The sequence below is a fragment of the Sander vitreus genome, chromosome 3 (assembly GCF_031162955.1).
Source record: "Sander vitreus isolate 19-12246 chromosome 3, sanVit1, whole genome shotgun sequence".
NCBI lineage: Eukaryota > Metazoa > Chordata > Actinopteri > Perciformes > Percidae > Sander > Sander vitreus.
This window is the reverse complement of record NC_135857.1, coordinates 5,277,134-5,301,175: the sequence shown is the minus strand read 5'-3', so window position 1 is coordinate 5,301,175 and position 24,042 is coordinate 5,277,134. Positions and strand designations below refer to the sequence as shown.

The following is a 24,042-nucleotide window of genomic DNA, read 5'->3' as shown; positions in this document are numbered from 1 at the left end:
AGTGAAAGCTGGGATCTTCAGCTCAGCATTATACAAACTAATAGACTGCCACCTTAAACCCTCGATCAGCCAGTATTACATCACCTGCACTGATACATTCCAGAAACCCAGAATTTTCTGTGACACATTTGTCTGATGTTCTGCCTCCCCATCACTTAGATATAAATATGACTGTTCCTTGTGGGGATATGCCTATTAGGTATTTCATGGTGTGATGATATTTATAGGTCGAATATGTTTGTGCTCTTGCTTTGAAGTCTTAGGGTTTTTCTATAAAGATTTCAAAACAGTCAATTATACAGGCACATGTAGGATAAGTTTGTCGAAATATCATGGGCATTGACAGCCGAAGCTCTTCTCTCTGTGGCCAAAATAAAAATGATGGAACAAGCTTTGCATGTAGCATGTCAAGGGTAGTTCTAAAAGTTCTGCTTGCTGTCGCTATCGAGATTTGGAAGAGAACACTAAGTAGAGCAAGGGACAGGTTCATTTTCATCCTCATAAGAGTTAAAAGAAGTTGTTGGAAAGGAGAGAGGGTTGCGTGTGTCGGAAGACATAAAATAACACTACATAAAACTACTTGCAGCTTGGCTTGGGAGTCCAGTCAGTGCTTTCACTTTTAGATCGTCATTTGCTAAAGCCTGTTCGTCCAGTGTTCCTAGATTGGTTTTCAGCCTGCGGTTTTCCTCCCTGAGGCCGTCACACTCTTGCTGTAGCTTTGCAATGGCATCTTTGCAGTGATTGCTGAAACACTGTTGTGGCACAGGCTCTCTTGACGACAGTTCCAAGAGGACATCCATAGCATCTTGTTTCTTTTCTGCCTCCATCCTCTTGATTTGGATTCTACTGTGCTGCTCGTACCTTTTGTTTACAAGGACACATTGAGATTTTTTCATCACATATATATAACTATTATTGTAAAATATGTATTACATTTGGTTATACTTTGCTGTGCAGGGAGATAAACTAATAATTAACTGTTAAGAAAGAATTCAATAGGAGAGTGACGCATAATAGAAAGAAACAACACTAGATGCAGCAAAACATTTCAGACACAGCCTTATTATACAACATTCAAAGTCAAACCTTTCCATGTCTTTGTCCCTTTTCCTCTTTTTGGTGGCAGGGGTGTGAGAGAAGACAGATGGAACCCAGTCAGGGGACAGCGGGTCATCAGATTTGGCACCTGAAATAATGGTTATAGTTATGGTATTTAGCAGACGCTTGTAACGCTGGCTGCACAGATTATGCAGACACAGACCGCTACGATTGACTGACACACACACACACACACACACACATTGTTAAAATCATACGCTGGACGCTTTATTAGTCTTTCTACATGGGTTTAGTTAATGATCAGGCTATAATAAAACCACGTCGGTTATGTAATCGCTGACAACCGGGACAATTTCACAGTGGTTGGTGTAAACCGGGATATTTAAGCGTCCCAGCACAGCTTTTGTCGGGACTCGGGACTGTCCCGGGTCAAACTGGGACATCTGGTCACCCTATATCAGATATTACAAACCTCAAAACGACATACCTTTGATGAAATGATCACTGCACAGACGTGTATACTGTGAAGGTTGCCAGGTCCCATTTCCTGAAACGGTTGCACGTCTGATAGCCTGTATCCATAGTTGTCTTCTCTCTGGATTCTCCTTATCAGATGGGATCCGGTAAAAACATAACCCCGGCTTCTCTCCTCGGCGGTTAGTGCAACCAATCGCACAACAACTATCTGGCATATCGTTTTCACCTCAAAACACCAACTTTCGTATGGTAAAACTGGCGAGGTTTCATTGCTAGGAGAATGATGTTCTTGCCCGCCAGCCAGTAGTTGTGACGTCAAGTGCAAAGTATGAATTGAAAGCCCCATACACATGAATGGGAACGTGACGTCATTTGTACTAGTAAGAATGACGTTGTAGAAAGAATAATTGTAGATAGGAAGAATGTCATTGGGGATATCTGAATTGTTCTTTTTAACTAGGAAGAGTTGAATTACGGATATCTGCAATACATATCTAGTCTAGCTGTTAAATGTTAAAATGGCTTGCCATACAGGAGGTCTGCTGAGACCGAGCAGCAGACAGAATAAGTGGTGGAGGAGGAGGTGAGGTCTCTGCTCTCAGCATCAAGGATCCGTGCCGGGGTGTCTGGCTGACGGCGAGCCGCTCCGGAGCGGCTCCAGACTCAGGTTAGGCACAACCCGCCGCTACTCAGGGACACCGCTGACATTTTTGGCTGTCACAGTGAAGCAGCATGCCAGCGATCACTCACACCGGCCGTGGGGTGTGAGGGGGAGGGGGTGGGAGGCTATGGAGGATAAGTCGCTGTTAAAGAACCAAACGGAACGTTCCGGACCGGAGCCGAGCCAGGGGGCAACGCGTCCCGCATGGGCTGTCACGACGCTAGCAAGCGTGCTGATCTTCACCACAGTGGTGGATGTGCTGGGAAACCTGCTGGTTATCGTGTCCGTGCTGAGGAACCGTAAACTACGAAATGCCGGTAAGATTCTGTATTACACGGTTTACTGGCGCGCTCGTGTGTGTGTGTGTGTGTGTGTGTGTGTGTGTGTGTGTGTGTGTGTGTGTGTGGAGAAATGACATGCAGAGGTGAGCTGGGCTTTATAATGTTATTGAGCACGGATCAGACAATGCTGCACATCAGTGTGTTGGTAGGGAAGCGACAACAACAACAGCAATAACAGCAATAACAACAACAACAACAACAACAACAACAACAACAACAACAGGGTAGACTAACGTAACACGGTGTTTGATTTAAATGGAATTGTCTCCATATGTGAATTGGCAGAGAATTAATGAATGAAGGCCATTATACATTTGTAGGGATCCTGCTAAATGAATACGTTTTAATCATTCCTGCTCTGTTTTCAACACTGCCTCCATCACTGTCTTATTCTTATTCTTTATTTTATAAAGGACAACACACATTAATCAACATTTCTGTAAACTAGTGCAGTGCCCGTTGTAAATGTGCCTGTTTGGAACGGGCGATTGCTTGGCCTGTGGTATTGCTGCTTGTAGGATTCTTCAAAACCAAATTGTACCCCAAAATTACTTACAGAAGGACCCCAAACCACTTAATGTGTAACTCCACTGTATAGCCTACTACTTACACGACTTACAGTGTAGGCTACGTCTACATCAGAGGATGACATTGTAGCCTACTACTATATTTACCTGACAGAGAACGCTGGAGATTCAGAATGTAATCACAAAATATCACAATGACCATGTGGAGTAATCAGACATTAGCCTCATGGACTCATGGCAGTGCGCTACCCACCCGCCACCCGGCCCATTATGAGAGCTAATCAGCACATATCTGCGTTCATCAACCACCAGAACTGGACCGTGTGTGTGTGTGTGTGTGTGTGCAGAGAGAGAGAGAGAGAGAGAGAGAGAGAGAGAGAGAGAGAGAGAGAGAGACGGTGTTGTCTCGTGTAGTATGATCGTTAACGAATTTAACAGCAGAGGTGTTCATTTCCATACAGTTTAGTGGCTTGACTGTTAACGGTGAAATATGGATTTGATTCGCGGGGTATTTTGGCGACGGTAATGTTATTAGTATTGTAAGTTAGCAGTAGACTTGATTAACCTGACCCAGGGTGAGTCTGATGAAAACTGATGTGTCTGCCCGGTTCAACTCTTGAGATATTCTCGCATTGCAGGGCGCTGCGAAGAAATAATCTCCGAGATTATGTTGTATGTTCTGACAGCTCACAGCAATTTAATACAATAGCAGGAAAAGAGTCCCCCCCCCCCCCCGCTGTTGTAAAGCGTTCTGCATGTGGCGTCTGCATGTGATGTGCAGGTTATCTTCCCCCCAAACACGCCCAAGCCCTAATTTTCGACTGGCCAGATGATTTTAGACCAGAGCAACAGGAAACAGCAATACATTAGTACAGGTTAAACTATACAGACAGAAGTCAACAAGACACTTAAGCAACATATAAGCTTTCTCAGTAAGCCATGCAGAGCTACAGGAAGCAGCAAGACATAAGCGGCTCACGCTGAAAATAACAGCAACATTTTGTCACATTTAGCTTCAAACTATGTTTAAAAAACTGGTATGAATTTTTGAGGGTCACTTTTTTGCACATTTAAAACAATATTTGTCAACTTAGAGATATTTGAAATAGTTAAATCCAAATATTAAATGTTACACCTAAATGTTAAATCTAAATGCTAAATCTAAATGTTAAATTTAAATCTAAATCTAAATGTTAAATCTAAATATTAAATCTAAATGTAAATGTAAATGCTAAATCTAAATATTAAATCTAAATATAAATTTAAATGTTAAATCTAAATGTTAAATCTAAATGCTAAATCTAAATGTTGAATCTAAATGTTAAATGTTAAATCCAGGCGCGTAGCCAGTAATGGGCCAGGGCGGCACTGGCCCGCCCACTTTACTCACTGGCCCGCCCAGCCAAGTTTGATCAATACGTTTTGTTTTGTTATGAAAAATATTAAAACGTATGTAAAAAAAGAAATAGTAACATAACTAGTTGTGTGTGTTTAATGTGTCTTCTCTTCTGATTAAAACTAAACTGTTTAAACCATAGAATAAGGATCAAACAATTAGGAAGCCTTGGAACGTAGGTGGTTGCTACGGTAACAACAGGCAGACTCTCCGGGTTACCTTCAGCAGCTAACGTTAGCTAGCTGGCTTTTTAGACAATGTACCATGGATGTGTTAAGCAATGCACTGTTAAAAGTTACCTCGACAACAATGGCTTCTCTTTAAAGTGGTATGTACAGTTTTCGTGGATGGAATACAGTGAAAATAAGGACAAGCTTTTCTGCAGCATGTGCAGACATTTCCCCAGCGGAGCTGACAGCCCATCAGACAGAGAGGAGTCAGGGCTACCAACTCTCACGCATTGACCGTGAGACACACGCATTTGATTGGTTTCACACGCTCACACGCCACACCCCCGATTTCTCACGCTGAAGTGTCAACCCGGTCGGTCAAATGCCTGAAAGATAAGTTTATCTATAGATCTACCTGTTGAGCCACTCGTGATCGACTAGTTATGCTTTCAGAGACGGTGAGGGGGTTCAAGAGCGCTCCCTGTTTGGAACATTTCTTCACTAGCCATCCCAGGCGCATTTCCGCTTCGGTATGTACGCTTTGAGTATAAATGCAGACCCGTCCGTCGCTTTGTGTCCACTCTCTCTGTAAAAATAGAGGTGAGCAGCGCGGCTGGTAAGTGTAGCAACTTCAGTTAATTTTAGTGACCTTGCTCTGCTGTGGGCAGTGACGCGTTGCATCCGTGCTCTACCGCCGATGAAGAGCAGCGTACAGCCACCTCTAAACTTTGTCAGAGACCAGAGACCCAAATGGGCCTCTGTGTCTGTCAGTCGGTCTGAATGAGCTACTACCATATCAGCGGAGCAATAACATGCACAGCAGACTATATTACAACTCTCCAAATCACGGAGAACACAGATGGGAGGAGTTATATTTTGAATGTGCACAAAGATGTAAACATGAGCAGAAATCTTGCTGAAACACATCTGAGCTATTGAAGTCCAGGGGTTTATAAATTAATTAAAATGAATTAATATATGATTCACATGAATAAGTGCCACATGCACATTTAAAGAGATTTACTTCCCCAACAAAAGACGCAAAAGAGGAGGTAAGAGTTAATTAGGCCTACATGTGTGTTGACTCAGCAGAGATAATGTTAAATAAGAAAAAGTTGATCTACAAGAGCATAGTTGAAAGTAATACAGAATGCCTGAGGGCCTTATTTTTCTATATTTTCAATTGTTTCCAGCATAAATTGATGTAGAAAAGGGTAGAAATAGGTGGATAAAAATTCACTGTTTAATGCTCAAAATGATATGTCTCCTCACAAAATCTGGAAACAAAACCTATGCCATTGGGCTGCCAGGCCAGCTGTGACTGGTCCAGATGTTGTTAATTCATTAAATGTTTCATAAAATGAACAAATAGTCTTTCTTTTCCCAAAACAATTACATACAGTAAGTGGGGCACAGAGGATGAGGGCCAAACATTACTGGGCCTTGGCACAAAACATGTTTGAGAAAGGCTGTGATATAACACATGCACAAAATGAGCCATGCTGTGTCTTTTGTCTTGCTGTTGGTATTTTTCGGTCTATTTTCTGCTGGACCTTGTGGTGGGGAAAGGCCTTGATTGAAGAATGAATTTCCCTCACTGCCTAATCTAATGAGGTTTGGTCTTTGGCCACCAGTCCCCCTGGTGTCCAAAAAATGGTTATTTCTATTTATTTTGTTTTGAAGGATCAATTTCAGTGGTCCTAGAAGATCCCTTTGGTAGACCAATGTTAATTTAACTCCCTACACTGAGACCCACTGATGTATGTGTGTGTGTGTGTGTGTGTGTGTGTGTGTGTGTGTGTGTGTGTGTGTGTATATATTTATTTTATTTTTTTGATGTACAGTAATGATGCTGAATGAGCCAAAAAAATTGCTTTGTACGCGGCAACATTTTGGTTGGCCCCACCAAATCTCACTCCAAGGTTTTTTGAAAAGTTGGCAGCTCTGGGAGTGTGTTTGAGTGCTGGCCCTCACAGAGGTAACATTAAGTAAAACGTATTTCATGCTTCTTGCATTATTAATTAAGTAACCTAGTAACCTTCCTATTTAGTAAGAAATGATGAACACTGATGATGGCTTCTAGCTGAAACGCGTTTGTCTTTTGCCCACAATAAATAAGATAACTTATCTGTGAGTGACGTAGTTTTTAGTTTTCTTTGATCCTGTCACTGCCGTGGACTCAATACACTGTCTAAGATTTGGTGTCTTGCTGGCCACTTTTCATTATATCTTTCATAATTCAAACAACGCTAGGCTGGAAGTTTTCATTCTTTTATTTTCTTTTACTGCTGGTAGCGCATTTGCTGCTCATGATCTGACCATAGTCCTGAAGCATATGGATAGGATATGTTACATGTGTGATTTTTGTCTGATGTAGGCTATTCTATGTCATGCAGCATGTAATTTAGATGCTTTCTCTGCTGTTTGGGTTCATGATTAGTTGCCACTTTGTGCAATAAAATGGTTAATTTTATAACAGTGCTGTGCAGAGCCAATGCTGCTGGTTCTGCCGGTGCAAATATATTTTAGCCTGAATAGGTTAAAATCAACAGGTTTTTGTCTATATTGTTATTGTATTGTTATTGTTGAGCATGTTGGAGACAGTACTGCTATTGCCGTTGTAATGCAGTGTGTTGGAAGGTAAAATTGTTGCTGTTTTTTTCAGATTGTCCTTTTTGCTTCTTCTACGTCTTTTTGAAAATGGCCCACTCACTTTTGTACTGGCCCGCCCAAAATACTATTTCTGCCTACGCCACTGGTTAAATCTAAATGTTTCGGGTGAAACTAAATATTTAACTAATATGCACATTCAAAATGCATCTCGAAACATTTAGATTTAACATTTAACATTTAGATTTAGATTTAGATTTAACATTTAAATTTAGATTTAACATTTAGATTTAGATTTAACATTTAGATTTAACATTTAGATTTAGATTTAACATTTAGATTTAACATTTAAATTTAACATTTAGATTTAGATTTAACATTTACATTTAACATTTAAATTTAACATTTAGATTTAGATTTAACATTTAGATTTAACATTTAAATTTAACATTTAGATTTAGATTTAACATTTAGATTTAGATTTAGATTTAACATTTAGATTTAACATTTAAATTTAACATTTAGATTTAGATTTAACATTTAGATTTAGATTTAACATTTAAATTTAACATTTAGATTTAACATTTAAATTTAACATTTAGATTTAGATTTAACATTTAGATTTAACATTTAGATTTAGATTTAACATTTAGATTTGACATTTAAATTTAGATTTAGATTTAACATTTAGATTTAACATTTAGATTTAGATTTAATATTTAGATTTAACATTTAGATTTAGATTTAAATTTAACATTTAGGTGTAATATTTGGATTTAACTATTTAAAATATCTCTAAGTTGGCAAATATTGTTGTAAATGTGCAAAAAAGTGACCCTCAAAAATTCATACAATTTTTTTAAAACATTGTTTGAAGCTAAATGTGAGCCGCTTTACGAACGGCACCCCATACAGTTACACATCAACAGTATCCACATTCAGTATAAGAAGCCATGCAAGCATCAAAACACAGCCAAGCAACACAGACCCGAGCCATCTTCTTGCAACGTTCAACCATGCAAAGCAGTAACAAGCAGTAATAAAAAGATGAAATAGGCTACATCACTCATGAGGGAGGCGTTAATATAGCACAGGTTAATAAGATGGTAAATTAGTCAAAATACAAATAAATTTTTCATACATACCCAAGAAATGCAGGGCGGGCTAAATTTGATACCGGGCAAGATATCAAACATCAAACATGTTAGCAGCAGGTCAGCAGTGATAACAACAATACTATAAAAGTACCAGGAGATTCAAAATGTTCACAAGTCTGACTATCCAAGAGCCAGGCCTTGAGACTTGTGTGATGTTATGGTAGGTGGTGCAGTTTCTTGTTTCATTTGGTAGAGTGTTCCACCTATTACGGCGTTTTTCCATTACATGGTACCTGCTCGACTCGCCTCGACTCTTGCGTCACTGTGCGTCCGTTTTCCATTGCAGATTTTAGTACCGCCTCAGCGTGGCTGGTCGTCATAGCGGCGCCGGAGTAAACTGCCGTGACCTAACGCAACACACACACAGAACGTTGAAGGTGTGTTCAGTGGCGCAAAGCGGGTGAGTGCCGTGAGCGCAGAGCAAGCAGGTACGAGTAGTGAAGTAGAGTAGTATGGAAAAAGAAAAAGAACAAAGCAAAACAGCTGTTGGGGCTAAAAATAGAAAAAGAAAGAGGGAAAAGGAAATGACATGTTAAGGGATGTGACAGCAGTTAAAGAAGTGGATGGTGAGAGGCAACAGTTAGGATTTAAAGTGTGACGTCTGTGCTTGGAGGCTCGCAAATATTCATGTTAACAGACTAGCTAGTGTTTGCTAACACTGGGTATGTAGCAGCCAAAGGGGGGTTTACAGCTAGCTTAGAATATGCAAAACCGAGGTTGCTGAGCTGAAAACTGGTAAATATAAGGTAGCATGTACAATAAATGACAATAATCTGGAAAACATAACTAATGCAATAACTCTGGTTTACAATGGAATCATGCATAGATTTGCTACCAAACGTGGAGGCTTGGGGGCGCCAAAATTGTTGCTGCATACCCCTCTGACACTGGGTAGTTGCGCCCCTGGGTGTGTTGTTGTTGCCACAGCCAGAAGACACATTTTGTTTCAAATGAAGCTGGAGGCAGCAAAAAAAAAAACACAGCTGGCTAAACTATTTTAAAATGGTGGGTTTGTTCAGGACACTCCCCTCTGTCGCTTTCACGTCACCTTTTGGTATCGGCTCAGCTCGCTTGGAACCTCGACTGAGGTGGTACTAAAAAAAGTACCTGTTAGCAGGTACCAGGTACTTTTTTTCCTAATGGAAAACCAAAAAAGGCGAGTAGAGTTGAGGCGAGTGGAGCAGGTACCATGTAATGGAAAAGCGCCATTAGAGCCTCTAACAGAAAAGCATGATTGACTAAAGGAGCAGGACCTGTAAGGGGTTACACAGTCCCCTCTCAGAACAGAGTGTTTTTTCTTCTATTGTTAGAATTTTTTTGCTTCTCAACAAACTTATCAGTCAAATGGATCCATTTCCATTCCATCCAATGTTTGTAGGTTCAGTGAGACTGAAGGTTGTGGTTTATGTCAGCCTATTGTTTCTCACTTTCTTTTAAGAATGAGTTCAAGTTAATATCTCTAACTGTGCAGAGGTAAAATATTGTTAAATGTACAATATGTAGTTTTCTGCCACTAGGGGTCTCTCAATCAAAACAATAGATGGTAATCACAGATTTTTGATGACGTTGTGAAGTTGCGTGGAATTATGGGAGTTGTAGTTTTAATTGTTAAACACTATAGCCGATTAGAATGCGTCTGTTCACGGGCGAGTTTACCCATTAAAGGTCCTATGACATGCTGCTTTTGGATGCTTTTGTATAGACCTTAGTGGTCCCCTAATACTGTATCTGAAGTCTCTTTCCCGAAATTCAGCCTTGGTGCAGAATTACAGCCACTAAAGTCAGTCCCACAATGAGCTTTACTTAGGATGTGCCATTTCTGTGTATGTAGCTTTAAATGCTATTGAGGAGGAGAGAGCAGGATACCCAGAGCTTGGTTTACATCTATTGCCATTTCTAGTCACTGGGGGACCATAGGCAGGCTAGGGGAACTCACATTAATGTTAAGAAACAGCATGAAGTGAAATTTAATGCCATGGGACCTTTAAAGTTTATTCAAGTTACATTTAGTAACGTTTACTCATGTCATTCTAATAAAATAGCTGCCGTTTCCCCAACATAATTACATTTTTCTTGAATTGATTTGTATTGGTAGCTGACCAGTTAGCTAGCTAGTGAGCAAGCAAGCTAACATTAGCCAGCAGCTAAAACCACACTATCACAATATATTTCACATGACAATGTCACCTTTTGGATGTTTTCAACACTGGGATGAAAGGGGTTTGTTGTAACATTATTCAACGAGGCTGAGAGATGGGTCTGGGTGGGGATGGCTGGCCGAATCTCCGGTCGGCGAGGATGTCCGATAGCCGATGTTGTGCAGCAGCAGAAGATCTCCCAGCTGCTCAGAATTAGCTCCCCTTCACTTTTTTGTGCCTAACAAACCTTTTGTCGGGTTCATTTAGCTAACTGTAAAGACAGCTAAACGCGAATTGGGGAGAAATTTGGCAGGGTGGAGATTTTTGGCACGAACAGCGGTAATGCTAACAGAGATGTATCATTACGGATGGCCGCTGTTCTGACTCGGGTGCCAGGGTCTGATATGGTCCGTTTCCCGACGGTTCATTAAACTGCTGTTAGCGTCATTAGCACCTGGTGCTGGAGTGAAGTGCTGGCCAGATGTGGATTGCTGTAATGATAGTGGCTGGCTGCTAGCTGGCTGGGGGCTAACGTTAACTATATGTCCCAGGGCTGTTGTCAGCTCTCATACCAACTGAAGTCTCTTAGCGCCGCTGGCTAAATTAGCATTAGATTAGTCGTCTATCTATACAGCCTACGTTACTGATGAACTTATTCGTGGGTTAACCCAGTGCTGTTAACCGTGGTCAAAACAATCATACTAAAAATAACTTTATGGGCGTGTTGAACAATGTCGTAACCTTATAATGTTACCCACCAAGCATTAGCATTAGCTACTTGTCAAGCAGCACATTGTAGTAGCCTAACATTAAGCTGGATCGATAGTGAAATCAACCAATATCAATAAATATGGTCTCTGCTGTATTACTGTGTTGCAAAGTGGCATGTAATCAATGAAAAAAGGATGCCATGTGGCAGAAAAAAGTTGTAGGTTACGGTTACTGAGTATAACTCTTTCTGTGGCATTGTGATTTACAATTACTCTCGAACATATTACCTGGGTTCTGTGTTTTGATGGAAGCGTGGAAGTTAGAGTAACTAGAGGGGTCAAAGGTTATATGACGCCACTGACAGGTGACTAAACTAGGGTGACCAGACGTCCCCGGTTTCGGTGACCTGTCCCCGGATGTCCCCCGTTTTCACTGTGACTGACAGTCCCGAAATTGGAATGAAATAGTCGTGCACCCTACACGCACAGGCTCAAGACAGCCAGAGCAAGCACTGCTCAGAGCTCAGAGATGTTCTAGAATGCCCATTTATCCATCCATCCATCCATCTTCATCCGCTTATCCGGGGTCGGGTCGCGGGGGGGTAGCAGCTCCAGCAGGGGACCCCAAACTTCCCTTTCCCGGGCCACATTAACCAGCTCCGACTGGGGGATCCCGAGGCGTTCCCAGGCCAGGTTAGAGATATAATCCCTCCACCTAGTCCTGGGTCTCCCCGAGGCCTCCTCCCAGCTGGACGTGCCTGGAACACCTCCCTAGGGAGGCGCCCCAGGGGCATCCTTACCAGATGCCCGAACCACCTCAACTGGCTCCTTTCGGCGCAAAGGAGCAGCGGCTCTACTCCGAGCTCCTCACGGATAACTGAGCTTCTCACCCTATCTCTAAGGGAGACGCCAGCTACCCTCCTGAGGAAACCCATTTCGGCCGCTTGTACCCTGGATCTTGTTCTTTCGGTCATGACCCAGCCTTCATGACCATAGGTGAGGGTAGGAACAAAAACTGACCGGTAGATTGAGAGCTTTGCCTTCTGGCTCAGCTCTCTTTTCGTCTAACGGTGCGATAAATTGAATGTAATACCGCACCTGCTGTGCCGATTCTCCGACCAATCTCCCGCTCCATTGTCCCCTCACTCGCGAACAAGACCCCAAGGTACTTGAACTCCTTCACTTGGGGGTAAGGACTCATTCCCTACCTGGAGAAGGCACTCCATCGGTTTCCTGCTGAGAACCATGGCCTCCGATTTAGAGGTGCTGATCCTCATCCCAGCCGCTTCACACTCGGCTGCGAACCGATCCAGTGAGTGCTGAAGGTCACAGGCCGATGATGCCATCAGGACCACATCATCTGCAAAAAAGCAGCGATGAGATCCCCCAGCCCACCGAACTGCAACCCCTCTCCACCCGACTACGCCTCGATATCCTGTCCATAAATACTACAAACAGGATTGGTGACAAAGCGCAGCCCTGGCGGAGGCCAACTCTCACCTGAAACGAGTCCGACTTACTGCCGAGAACCCGGACACAGCTCTCGCTTTGGTCGTACAGAGATTGGATGGCCCTGAGAAGGGACCCCCTCACCCTGTACTCCCGCAGCACCTTCCACAGTATCTCCCGGGGCACCCGGTCATACGCCTTCTTCAGATCCACAAAACACATGTAGACTGGTTGGGCATACTCCCAGGCTCCCTCCAGGATCCTTGCGAGAGTAAAGATCTGGTCCGTTGTTCCCACGACCAGGACGGAATCCGCATTGTTCCTCTTCAACCTGAGATTCGACTATCGACCGAACCCTCCTTTCCAGCACCTTGGAGTAGACTTTACCGGGAGGCTGAGAGTGTGATACCCCTGTAATTGGCACACACCCTCTGGTCCCCCTTTTTAAAAAGGGAACCACCACCCCGGTCTGCCACTCCTTAGGCACCGTCCCAGACTTCCACGCAATGTTGAAGAGGCGTGTCAACCAAGACAACCCCTCCACACCCAGAGCTTTAAGCATTTCTGGACGGATCTCATCAATTCCTGGGGCTTTGCCACTGTGGAGTTGTTTAACTACCTCAGCAGCCTCCACCAGGGAAATTGATGCCAATCCCCCCTCATCCTCCAGCTCTGCCTCTACCATAGAGGGCGTATTAGTCGGATTTAGGAGTTCCTCAAAGTGCTCCTTCCACCGCCCTATTACCTCCTCAGTTGAGGTCAACAGCGTCCCCATCCTTACTGTACACAGCTTGGATGGTTCCCCTCTCCCCCTCCTGAGGTGGCGAACGGTTTTCCAGAAGTACCTTGGTGCCGACCGAAAGTCCTTCTCCATGTCTTCTCCGAACTTCTCCCACACACGCTGCTTTGCCTCTTTCACGGCAGAGGCTGCAGCCCTTCGGGGCCCTTCGGTGCCTTGCAACTGCCTCCGGAGTCGTCTGGGATAACATATCCCGGAAAGACTCCTTCTTCAATCGGACGGCTTCCTGACCACCGGTGTCCACCACGGTGTTCGTGGGTTACCGCCCCTTGAGGCACCTAAGACCCTAAGACCACAGCTCCTCACCGCAGCTTCAGCAATGGAAACTTTGAACATTGTCCACTCAGGTTCAATGCCCCCAGCCTCCACAGGGATGCACTGAAAAGCTCCGCCGGAGGTGTGAGTTGAAAGTCTGTCGGACAGGGGCCTCCTCCAGACGTTCCCAATTTACCCGCACTACCCGTTTGGGCTTACCAGGTCTGTCCAGAGTCTTCCCCCACCCCTGACCCAACTCACCACCAGATGGTGATCGGTTGACAGCTCCGCCCCTCTCTTCACCCGAGTGTCCAAAACATATGGCCTCAGATCAGATGAAACGATTATAAAATCGATCATTGACCTTTGGCCTAGGGTGCTCTGGTACCAAGTACACTTATGAGCATCCCTATGTTCGAACATGGTGTTCGTTATAGACAATCCATGACTAGCACAGAAGTCCAACAACAAACAACCACTCTGGTTTAGATCAGGGAGGCCGTTCCTCCCAATCACGCCTCTCCATGTGTCTCCATCATTACCCACGTGCGCGTTGAAGTCCCCCCAGCAGAACTATGGAGTCCCCGACTGGAGCCCCATGCAGGACTCCACTCAAGGTCTCCAAGAAGGCCGAATACTCTGAACTCTTGTTTGGTGCATATGCACAAACAACAGTCAGAGTTTTCCCCCCCACAACCCGCAGGCGTAGGGAGGCGACCCTCTCGTCCACCGGGTTAAACTCCAACGTAGCGGCGTCAGCCGGGGGCTTGTGAGTATCCCCACACCCGCCCGGCGCCTCACACCCTGGGCAACTCCAGAGAAGAAAAGAGTCCAACCCCTATCCAGGAGTATGGTTCCAGAACCAAGACTGTGCGTAGAGGTAAGCCCCACCAGATCTAACCGGTGGCGCTCCACCTCCCGCACAAGTTCCGGCTCCTTCCCCCACAGAGAGGTGACATTCCACGTCCCCAGAGCCAGCCTCTGCTGCCCGGGTCTGGTCCGTCGAGGCCCCTGACCTTCACTGCCACCCATGTGGCAGCGCACCCGACAGCGGTTCCTCCCACAGGTGGTGGGCCCATGGGATGGAGGGATGTCCGCCACGTAGCTTTTTCGGGCTCTGCCCGACCGGGCTCCGTGGCAAACCCGGCCACCAGACGCTCGCTGGCGAGCCCTCCATCTGGGCCTGGCTCCAGACGGGGGCCCCGGGCTTCCTCCGGGCAGGGTCACTTCATCCCTTCCTCGATTTTTTCATAGGATTTTTTGAACCATTCTTTGTCTGGCCCCTCACCTGAGACCACTTTGCCTTGGGAGACCCTACCAGGAGCACAAAGCTCCAGACAACACAGCCCTCAGGTTCATAGGGACACACAAACCTCTCCACCACGATAAGGTGATGGTGCCCATTTAACGATGCTAAAATTACTGTTTATTTACATGGAGTCTGGTGGGTTTAGCAAACGCAATTTCGCGGACTTTTTATGTTTTAAAAAAAGGATCTTACTCTTTAACAGAAAGGTCGACCTCCTTAGAAATACTTTCTATAATGTTGTCAGACACTTAGAATAATAATCTGAGCCTGTCAGTGGCAAAACAGGCACTTTTATGAATGTAAAAACAAGCTGTACAATTGACGTCCTATTAACTTACATTGTAGCTTGTTTCGCCGTTTCCGACTGTAGTGATCTCGTTTAATACTGGACCAATGTCAAAGGAAAATATTTCCTCAATAGTTTTAATTGTATCCGTACTCTCCGATACTGTTGCAGAAACAAGCCCAACGTGAAGCAATAAAGCAAAAGCTGTCAGATAAATGTAGTGCAGTAAACATTACAATATTTCCCTCTGAGGTGTAGTAGAGTACAAGTATGAAGTAGCAGCAGGGGCGATTCCAGGATCAGACCTTTAGGGGGGCTCAGCCCCTATGAGAATGTGACATGGATATGGCACATGCAAAAGTGTTAATCCCATTGCTGTGACAAATTGCAAGAAAATTAACATTGAATTTACATGAAATATTATCATATTTGCATTCTGCATAAATCTCTGCACACCCATTACTCTGTGAAATATCTCACAAACTCTTCACTCAACAAATGCATCAGTACAACAAGCGGTCTCTGAGTAATCCGGTTTTGAAACATTTCTACATGGTCTACAACTTTATAATGTATTCTCATGTAAACTATTTATGTCAGCACAGATATTTTTTGTAAATTGCTTAGCCAGTGTATTCCACCATAATGGTTATTATATTGCCAGATTCCAGACAATCCCACTTACTTATATATATCCCACTTACAAATATGAATATATATTTCTACTGGTATGCTTCCTAGTGACATTAATGCAAAAATATGAAGTAAAAAACTATTCCACCTGTGTGTGCATGGTTAAAATTCTGAAGTGCAAAATAGCTCAGGCTACAGCACAAATATTCCCATCCATAGATATATGAATAATCAAGTCTAACCTCTGAATTTCTTTTCAAAGTGCACCAGATTGATGCATTTAAACGTTAAAATACAATACAAGAAACATTTTCTTACAGGGGAGCATGCCCATGGACCCCCCCTAGGGGAGCTTGTGCCCCAGTGCAGCTCTAGTTCTAGTGACGCACCTGGGGCAGTGTCCCCGTTTTAAGTTTACAAAGATAAAAAATTACCTGTTTTGGAGGTATTTACGCTTCTGAGCTGAAAATGTCCCCGGATTTTGTCTCAGAAATCTGGTCACCTTAGACTAAACAAAATACCCCATGTCAAAAATAAAATTTGAGATTTGTCTGGGTTTGAAAAATTTTGGAAACATTTGGGATAGTGTACTCAACAAAATATATAACGTAGGTATATTCATTTTTAGACATTATTTTTTTGATAATTTTTTTATTGAGAAGATTAACATCACAGATTTAGCCCTTTCTTTTTTTTCAGCCCCCCTATCCCTTAACACATACAATGTAAAACATTCCAAAACTAAAACCAAATAGTGTACCTTCCGCACTGTGTCCCAACAGATATCTTCAACATTTATAGCAGCTAAGTCTCTATGACATGTGGCTTCTACTGGTAATTGTTTGCCAGGATCAGAAATAAATCTGTAAAGTTTGAGTTGGTCCCACTGAGGCTAATATTAGGCTATATGAAGAGGATGTGTGGGGAGTGCTGATCCCCATGGGACACCATATGCCCTGGCTGACCTTAACTGCAGGTAGAAGAAAAAAGATGATCCCAGAAGATCATACTCAGCCTGTAAATCATTAAAGGCTCTTAAGCCATGGTCACAATACAGGTCTTTTAAAACATAAACCCCTTTTCTTCCAATGTGGAAATGAAAAAGGTATATTGCCCTTAAGAAGTGACATTTCTTTTTAAAAATGGGGAGTGATTGTGCCATTTGGGATCTGCGCGCACATGTTTCATTACAGTACTGAAAGTTGTGAGTAGAAATGAAATTATAGGGTCTAAACGTAATTTGGCTTTTTTCAATGGTATGTTGGAATACTAGGTCCTGCAGTCTGTAAGGCAGCGACAAATTTTCCTCAATTGGTCTCCAGGGTTTCCCGCAGCACTTTGCAACACGCGCCTGCCGCCTTAACTACGTTGTCAAAAAATAAATAATTATATGAGTGATATCCGCCGTGTTACTCTGTCCTGTTTTCTAGGGTTGGGCATCGAGAACCGATTCCTACTTGGAATCGTTTCAAAAATTACAATTCCAGTGGAATTGTTTCTTTATTGGAATCGTTTGGAGGATTTGTTTTCAAATCTGATCATGGGTTCCAAATTTAACATGCGCAAGTTTTGTTTCCATAGCAGCCAGGCGCTTGTTGTGTTGCAGCCATGGAGCACAGTAAGCAGCGCTCTAGTGTGGCTTTATTTTACGTTGAAAAAAGCCCGGTAAAACTGCAACCCACTATTGAATCAAAATAAAACGTTCCTCTTATTTGTGAAATAAGCATGTGACCCGTTTCAATTCTACCCCTCAAGAATCGGAATCGAAAGGAAGAATCGCAATTGGAATCAGAATCATTAAATCATAAAACGATGCCCAACCCTACTGTTTTCTCCCTTTCATTCCAAACCACACAGTTGACAACGTGCAGGTGGAGGCGGTGGATACAGGCTCGGACATAAACGCAACGGGCTGCTGTGGACTTGTCAGTCTCGCTAGCGGTTTCAGAAAAGTGTCTGCATGTGTCTGACAACACACAGAACATTAACCGTTACAAGCCTACAGCTGTCCGCGGACACGGAGTGCGGAAAGTGTGGCGAAGCCTCCCGGTCGGGTGAACTGCGACTCCGTTTCCCTGGAAGTGAGGGTGCAATAGAAAATAGTTCTAATGTAAATTTTCCACAGTGATGTCTGGATTATTCAGAATATATATAATCAGAAAAAAAATAAAAAAATAAAAAAAATAAAAATATATATATATATATATATATATATATATATATATATATATATATATATATATATCTGTTCAACATGTGCTATTTTGTCTAGACTCCATCTCCTCTCAGATCAAGATCAATCCATTCAACTCAGGTGCCCTGTCCAATGTGATGCCACTGCATAGTTATTATATAAAATGTTACACAATATAACAGAAACTTAGGCATTGTGCCCATGTGTTCTCACATAATATAACATATGTTGTACAAACATATTAACCCTCTAGGTCTGAGGGTGTTTTCAGACATAATTTTAGCATGCACTGATATTGTTGTCAATGTAAACAAGTCCAAGCACACAGTTCAGCTACAATAATATCTAAGTAGAATCTACTTCATGATGACTTTTTTTTAAATTACTGGTTAATAAACAAGTTGTAAAAAGTAGTTTAAGAGGTTTGCTGGAATTTGTCTCTGTTTTGGTCACTTGAGGGGATTGTGTAAAGTCTTAAGTATGTAACAAGCACAACCACTTTTATCTGCTCCATAGTTTATACAACTAAGACAAAGAAAGCTCAGTGCCTCGGGCTGGATATTCCCGGAGCTATTGTCAATAAAATAAATCATATTCCTGATATCAAAATACTGAGTTGAGTTTAGAAATAATGAAGATCTAAACATGACGATGACGTCATTCACGTGCATATTAAGTAGCCATGTGGATTTAAAGGGTAACTACCGTTTTTTTCAACCTGGACTCTATTTTCCTATGCTTTATTTGTGTAAGTGACTGATAGGAACAACAATCTTTCCAGTATTAAGCGTGAAGTTTGTTGTGATGGTTGGAAAAGTGGAAAGATGACCCAAAACGGCTTTTCATAGTTTTTTTGGTTTCGGCTTTGAATGAAGTGTATTTTACGATGCTAAAATGTTTATTTACATGAAGTCTGGTGGGTTTAGTGAACGCAATTTCACGGATGTTTAATGTTTTAAAAAAGCATCTAACTCTTTAACAGAAATAAGTCCTTTCCATAATGTTGTCAGACCCTTAGAATATTAATCTGAGCCTGTCAATGGCAAAATGAGCACTTTTGTGAAGGTAAATACAAGCTGCACAACTGCCCCATAACTTACACTGTAGCTTGTTTCACCGCTGTCGACTGCAGCCATCTCGCTTAATACTGGACCAATTTCAAAGATTGTTGCCATCAGTCACTTAGACACAAAAAGATAGGAAAATGGGGTCGTTATCTTTTAAGGCTCCAGCGGAGAGGATGGTGTGTTTATGGAAGGCAGCAGCTAAGTTCACAAGAATTTGTCAAAATTTCAAGATTAGTGGCAAACAAAGATAAACAGTTAAACTACAAATTGACAGCTTTTGTTTTAGACTGTAAAGATTAGCTGTATTGCAGAGCAGCATGCTGTGGTTGTGTAACGATGACAGAAGCTGCATGCAGACGGAGCAGATTGAAATATCGTTTCCTACATGTTTATACCTTTGAACAGGTAAGTAAGTATTGATAAATTATATATATATGTGTGTATATATATATATATATATATATATATATATATATATATATATATTGGCTTTTACTCATGACGGTTTTATTGTACTTACAGTAACAAGCGTAGTGTTACTTCATCTGCACCAGGGGCCGTTGATAATCGTCTCTGTATCGTTCCCAGTTGCTGCAGTTTAACACACTATACCTCTCGGCTCTGCTGTGTGGAGTGCGGACATCGGGTTCAGAATCCCGTCTGTCTTCCAAAATACAACACTTGTATCCAAATTAATTATGCTTAAAGCTGCATGGTATTTTCTCAGGTTTACCTGGGCATAGTCGACTGTGATTAGATCCTCCTGCACTACCAAACTAATCGGCATGTGAATAGAGCAAATACGGGGGGCTGGGTTACCGCTCTCCTTGTGGAATGTTACCTGCTGTTATGTGAAAAGATTTATGTTTTATCTAATTCATGTAATTTTAAAAATAACATTATTTGGCAGTGGACACCTTGAAAAGTGTAACCTATAAGGATTCTGTCAATATTTTCACCATGCTTGTATGATATAAACTTGTGAAGCTATATTATTCTAAATACATGCCATATTCATTTTATCCTGCTGAACTCTGGCGCCGGAGCTCTTGTCTCCAGAGGGTTAAACGTGTTTTTCAGAATGAGACTTTACTGTGATTGTATGAATGCCAGTCTCAACTCCCTTGAACCTTTTCTGATTCACACACATTGATTATGTTGGTATTCAATCAGCTGTAAAGACATTACTGGCCAAGACACAGTGAAGGCAGATGGAGATAATGGGGTAGGATTTCATTGTTCAGAGGGAGATTCATCATTGCTACATTATTAATGCATGCCCTGTGGGATCGAGTGTTGGCTAGTTAGAGGTAGTTAGAGTAGTTGATTGCTCACAATCATTTGGCATGTCTCAAATGATAGGCTTCTCTGAGATAAAAGCTGCAACCCTGAATGAATAACCCCCCCAGAAGTACAGTATATCCCCAGCAATTTATTAGCACCTCCACCCTTACCTCACATTGACAAGGTGCAGCTTTTACTTAAAGGTCCCTAATCATGCTCATTTTCAGGTTCATACTTGTATTTTGTACATTGCATCCGTGAAATAACAGTAATGGCACTGTAGTGGCACTTTCTAGCTATTTATAGTATAGGTGTGACATCACAACCGTATCGGCCGTAACAGCTTGTTTAAAGGCACGGTTAGTGAATACGGGCTGTATGCATTTCTATGTGAATTAAGCGTGATACTTTCAGTATTTATACATCACCTTCACTTGCTTAATAATCAAACAAGACATGGATTTTCTTTTACAATATGGGACCTTAAATACCACGAGCAATATACCAAAGTCTACAATACATTCTAGTTAACAACATATAACAAATAGACTTCAGGGTGAAAGTCTGTCCAGATGTTGAACATTTGTATTTCAACAGATCCAAATGTGTGTAATACATACTGCAGTCTGGCAGATGGGGTGGTTACATTTTGTATTATTTTCTCCGATTTAGAGACCCACATCTGCATGGACATTTCACTCCCTCTCTACCAGTCCTTGTAAGCTATGATGCTTTTTAAATTGTGTATAGTATTGATGTATGAGAGTTTCCTTAACGACTTGTAGGGAGCCTGCTTTCAGTAACTGTTAACATTTCCATGAACGCAGTAATATCACTGCAGCTAATATCGCTGCAGCTAATATCGCGGGACATTTAAGCAGAAAAACTGTAGTTATAAACATGACCGGAAAAACTTTTAGCTTCCGAACATAGTCAATGAAGCTGCACTGCTGTTCCATGATGCAAAACGCATCTCTCTAATTGGAGACGCACTTGCCTGTCAACTAATGAAGCTAAGAAAGAGCAGGAATAGGGAGACAACAAGACTTCTCCCCCACTTTCAGGTGTTATTGTAATAAATTGGTACGTCTACTCTACAGTAAGCCAAGTGTTCTCCCTCGGCACACCTGCACTGTAATAAGTGCTACATCCATCATGTAGGTTTAATGTACTTTAAATATTTGTGTTTATTTTAACTGTTTTATCCTAAAAAGTATCAATATACTTTTGCCTTTACTTTATTAACTTACTTTTTTATGTGTCAGTATATATACAACAATATATTTAAAAAAAAAACTATCAGAGTTTATTTTAGTAGTGGTATTATATATATATAATGATTGGTGATGTAAAGACGCGCTAAACCTATGATTCGAGAGGTCCTGTTCGGTAGGTAACGTTGACTTAGCAAATTGTACTAGCTGCCCTGCATGCATGCCATGCTAAGTTTGCTGCCCGGGCTAAACAATGGTCCTGTAAGTAACCTCGGCAGTCGGGTCTGTCACCGTGTTTAACACACCCTAACCCTAACATTACACTGAAAACAGACACCCGAAGCAAAGCCCGTAGAGATTCAGTGTAGGCTAGGCAAGCAAATTCAATGAAGACAGGCTAACAGGCATGCTAGCTAAAGTATGCCTTATGCCTTATCACGTTTCAGTTGTGAATATTATGCACTTCATTGTGTCTGCCATATAGCTTCCCCTTTGCCTCTGAGCAGGAAACGTGGTGCGTTGCTGTACACAAACAATATGATAAAACCCAGAAAAAAGATGCTAATGCAAGCTAATTTTAACTAGCTTTTAATGTTAGCTAAACACAGAGATGTGATGGTTGATGTTTAAGTTATGTTTGCTGTCATGTCAACAGGAAACGACCTAAGGTGCCATAAATAACAAAATCAGCATAACGAACATCACAAGGTTGCACAGGAAAAAGGAGAAAGAAAAGTACAATTACACTATGAGTAAATATTAACATAATTAATGTTGTACAAATTAATTATGAAAAACTATGTTGTATAACTAATGTTGATAATGCCTATATAATATAGCAAGAACAAAAAAAAGGATTATCTCATTGTTGGGAGTTTTTGGCAGACATTACTATGAGTAATGTTAGAAATGTTAATATATAAAAAATATAGATGTAAGTTTAAATAATGCTGTACAACTGAATAATAAAAACTATTGAAATGGCAATAATGTAAATGATAGCTAACGTTAACTGGTGACCTCAGTGGTATTGTACATAGTATAAAGGAAGGTTGCATAAAGGAAGGTTGCTTTTGATACAGTGCTTGCAAAATTTGTGGAGTCTTACGCGGTCTATGATTTAGTGTCTTTTTGGGGACTTTGTAAAGTAAATCCATGATGATACATCCATCACTGAATGTCTTCTGTGATTATTTATCAATTTCCTGGTTGAAAACTATTAAAGTTATTACTTAAGTAAGTCATTAAATGTACCACTGATGCCTGCAGAAACTCTTTAACCATATTTTAACCTGCTCTTTTATTTAGATACCCAAGTGCTTATGTTCCCTTCAGTCTGGATTTATCAAATAACAGATGCAGGTAAGAGGAACTTGAGATTGGATTGTATGAATAGTTGAAATACAGAGGTGTGTGTGGTTTGTGCTGGTGTCATCAGGCATTGAATTTTGAACAGGTTTTACTTTTTTACTTTTTGATAAGATCTATCTTTATCTCCAATAAAAGGAGGGAAGGGCTACTGAGATGTCTGATTGAGTACATAGGGGAGGGACAAGAAGAACTCATTAGTGACCACCATGTGTGTCAGGTATGTTAGGCTTAAGCTATGTGTCTGTCTGATCAACAGTCTAAATGATCACCTGTTTTGGAGCAGTATTTTTAAGAAAATATCTTAATGTAATGATATTGTGATGATTTTAGGGATTATCTTTGCTCTCGAACTGTATTTTTACAAACTGTAGATTAGTAGTACTTAGGTCCATGGCTTGGAATTTTAGATTGGAGCACAGAAAACCAACTTGAAAATGAACTTGGATGTGTAGCTTACATGTAACTGGGACACTGGTAATAGGGGTCTTCAACTTTGGTGAATCAAACTTGAACACAGTATGAATGAAAGCTAAACCAACTTAAGATCCAGTGATACAAAAACGTTACTGCAACGTATTACAAGGCTTGGTAAATACTTGATTCTGATTAGTCAATCACAGCATTCTGCGGTCTGCTATTTCAATTCAATTTAACTTTTCCCCTAAGTTAGTAACAAGCATTTCTGGGAACATGAATGCAAGCAGATGGAAAGAGAGAGGAGATCAGTGTGTCAAAGGAAGTCCCCCAGCAATCTAAAACTATAGCAGCATAACTAAGAGCTGGTCCAAGTCAAACCTGAGCCAGCCCTACAAGGGTTGGTAGATGAATCTGACGACTATGAAGAGAAGCAGAGAAGAGGAGGGGTGCAGTGTCCGTAGAAATACACCCTCCCCCGCTGGTCTAGGCAAACAATATTATTTCTGTATAACAGACCG

General features: G+C 41.7%; 2 protein-coding genes across 2 annotated transcripts in view; one reads left to right on the top strand and one right to left on the bottom strand.

Annotated features, from left to right (window-relative positions):
- Nucleotides 1-441: 441 nt before the first annotated feature.
- On the bottom strand, nucleotides 442-1,751 carry LOC144513751 (52 kDa repressor of the inhibitor of the protein kinase-like). Its single transcript, XM_078244931.1, has 4 exons — nucleotides 1,547-1,751; nucleotides 1,087-1,186; nucleotides 581-861; nucleotides 442-464 (listed from the first exon to the last, which is right to left on the bottom strand). Exons 1-4 carry the CDS (start codon nucleotides 1,749-1,751, stop codon nucleotides 442-444), a joined length of 609 nt encoding a protein of 202 aa, XP_078101057.1.
- A 573-nt stretch (nucleotides 1,752-2,324) lies between these two features.
- Nucleotides 2,325-24,042, top strand: part of mtnr1ba (melatonin receptor type 1Ba) — a 50,524-nt gene continuing 28,806 nt past the window's right edge. The window contains exon 1 of the mRNA XM_078244921.1: nucleotides 2,325-2,514. Within this exon, the coding sequence (XP_078101047.1) occupies nucleotides 2,325-2,514 (190 nt within the window). The remainder of the gene's footprint in view (nucleotides 2,515-24,042) is intronic.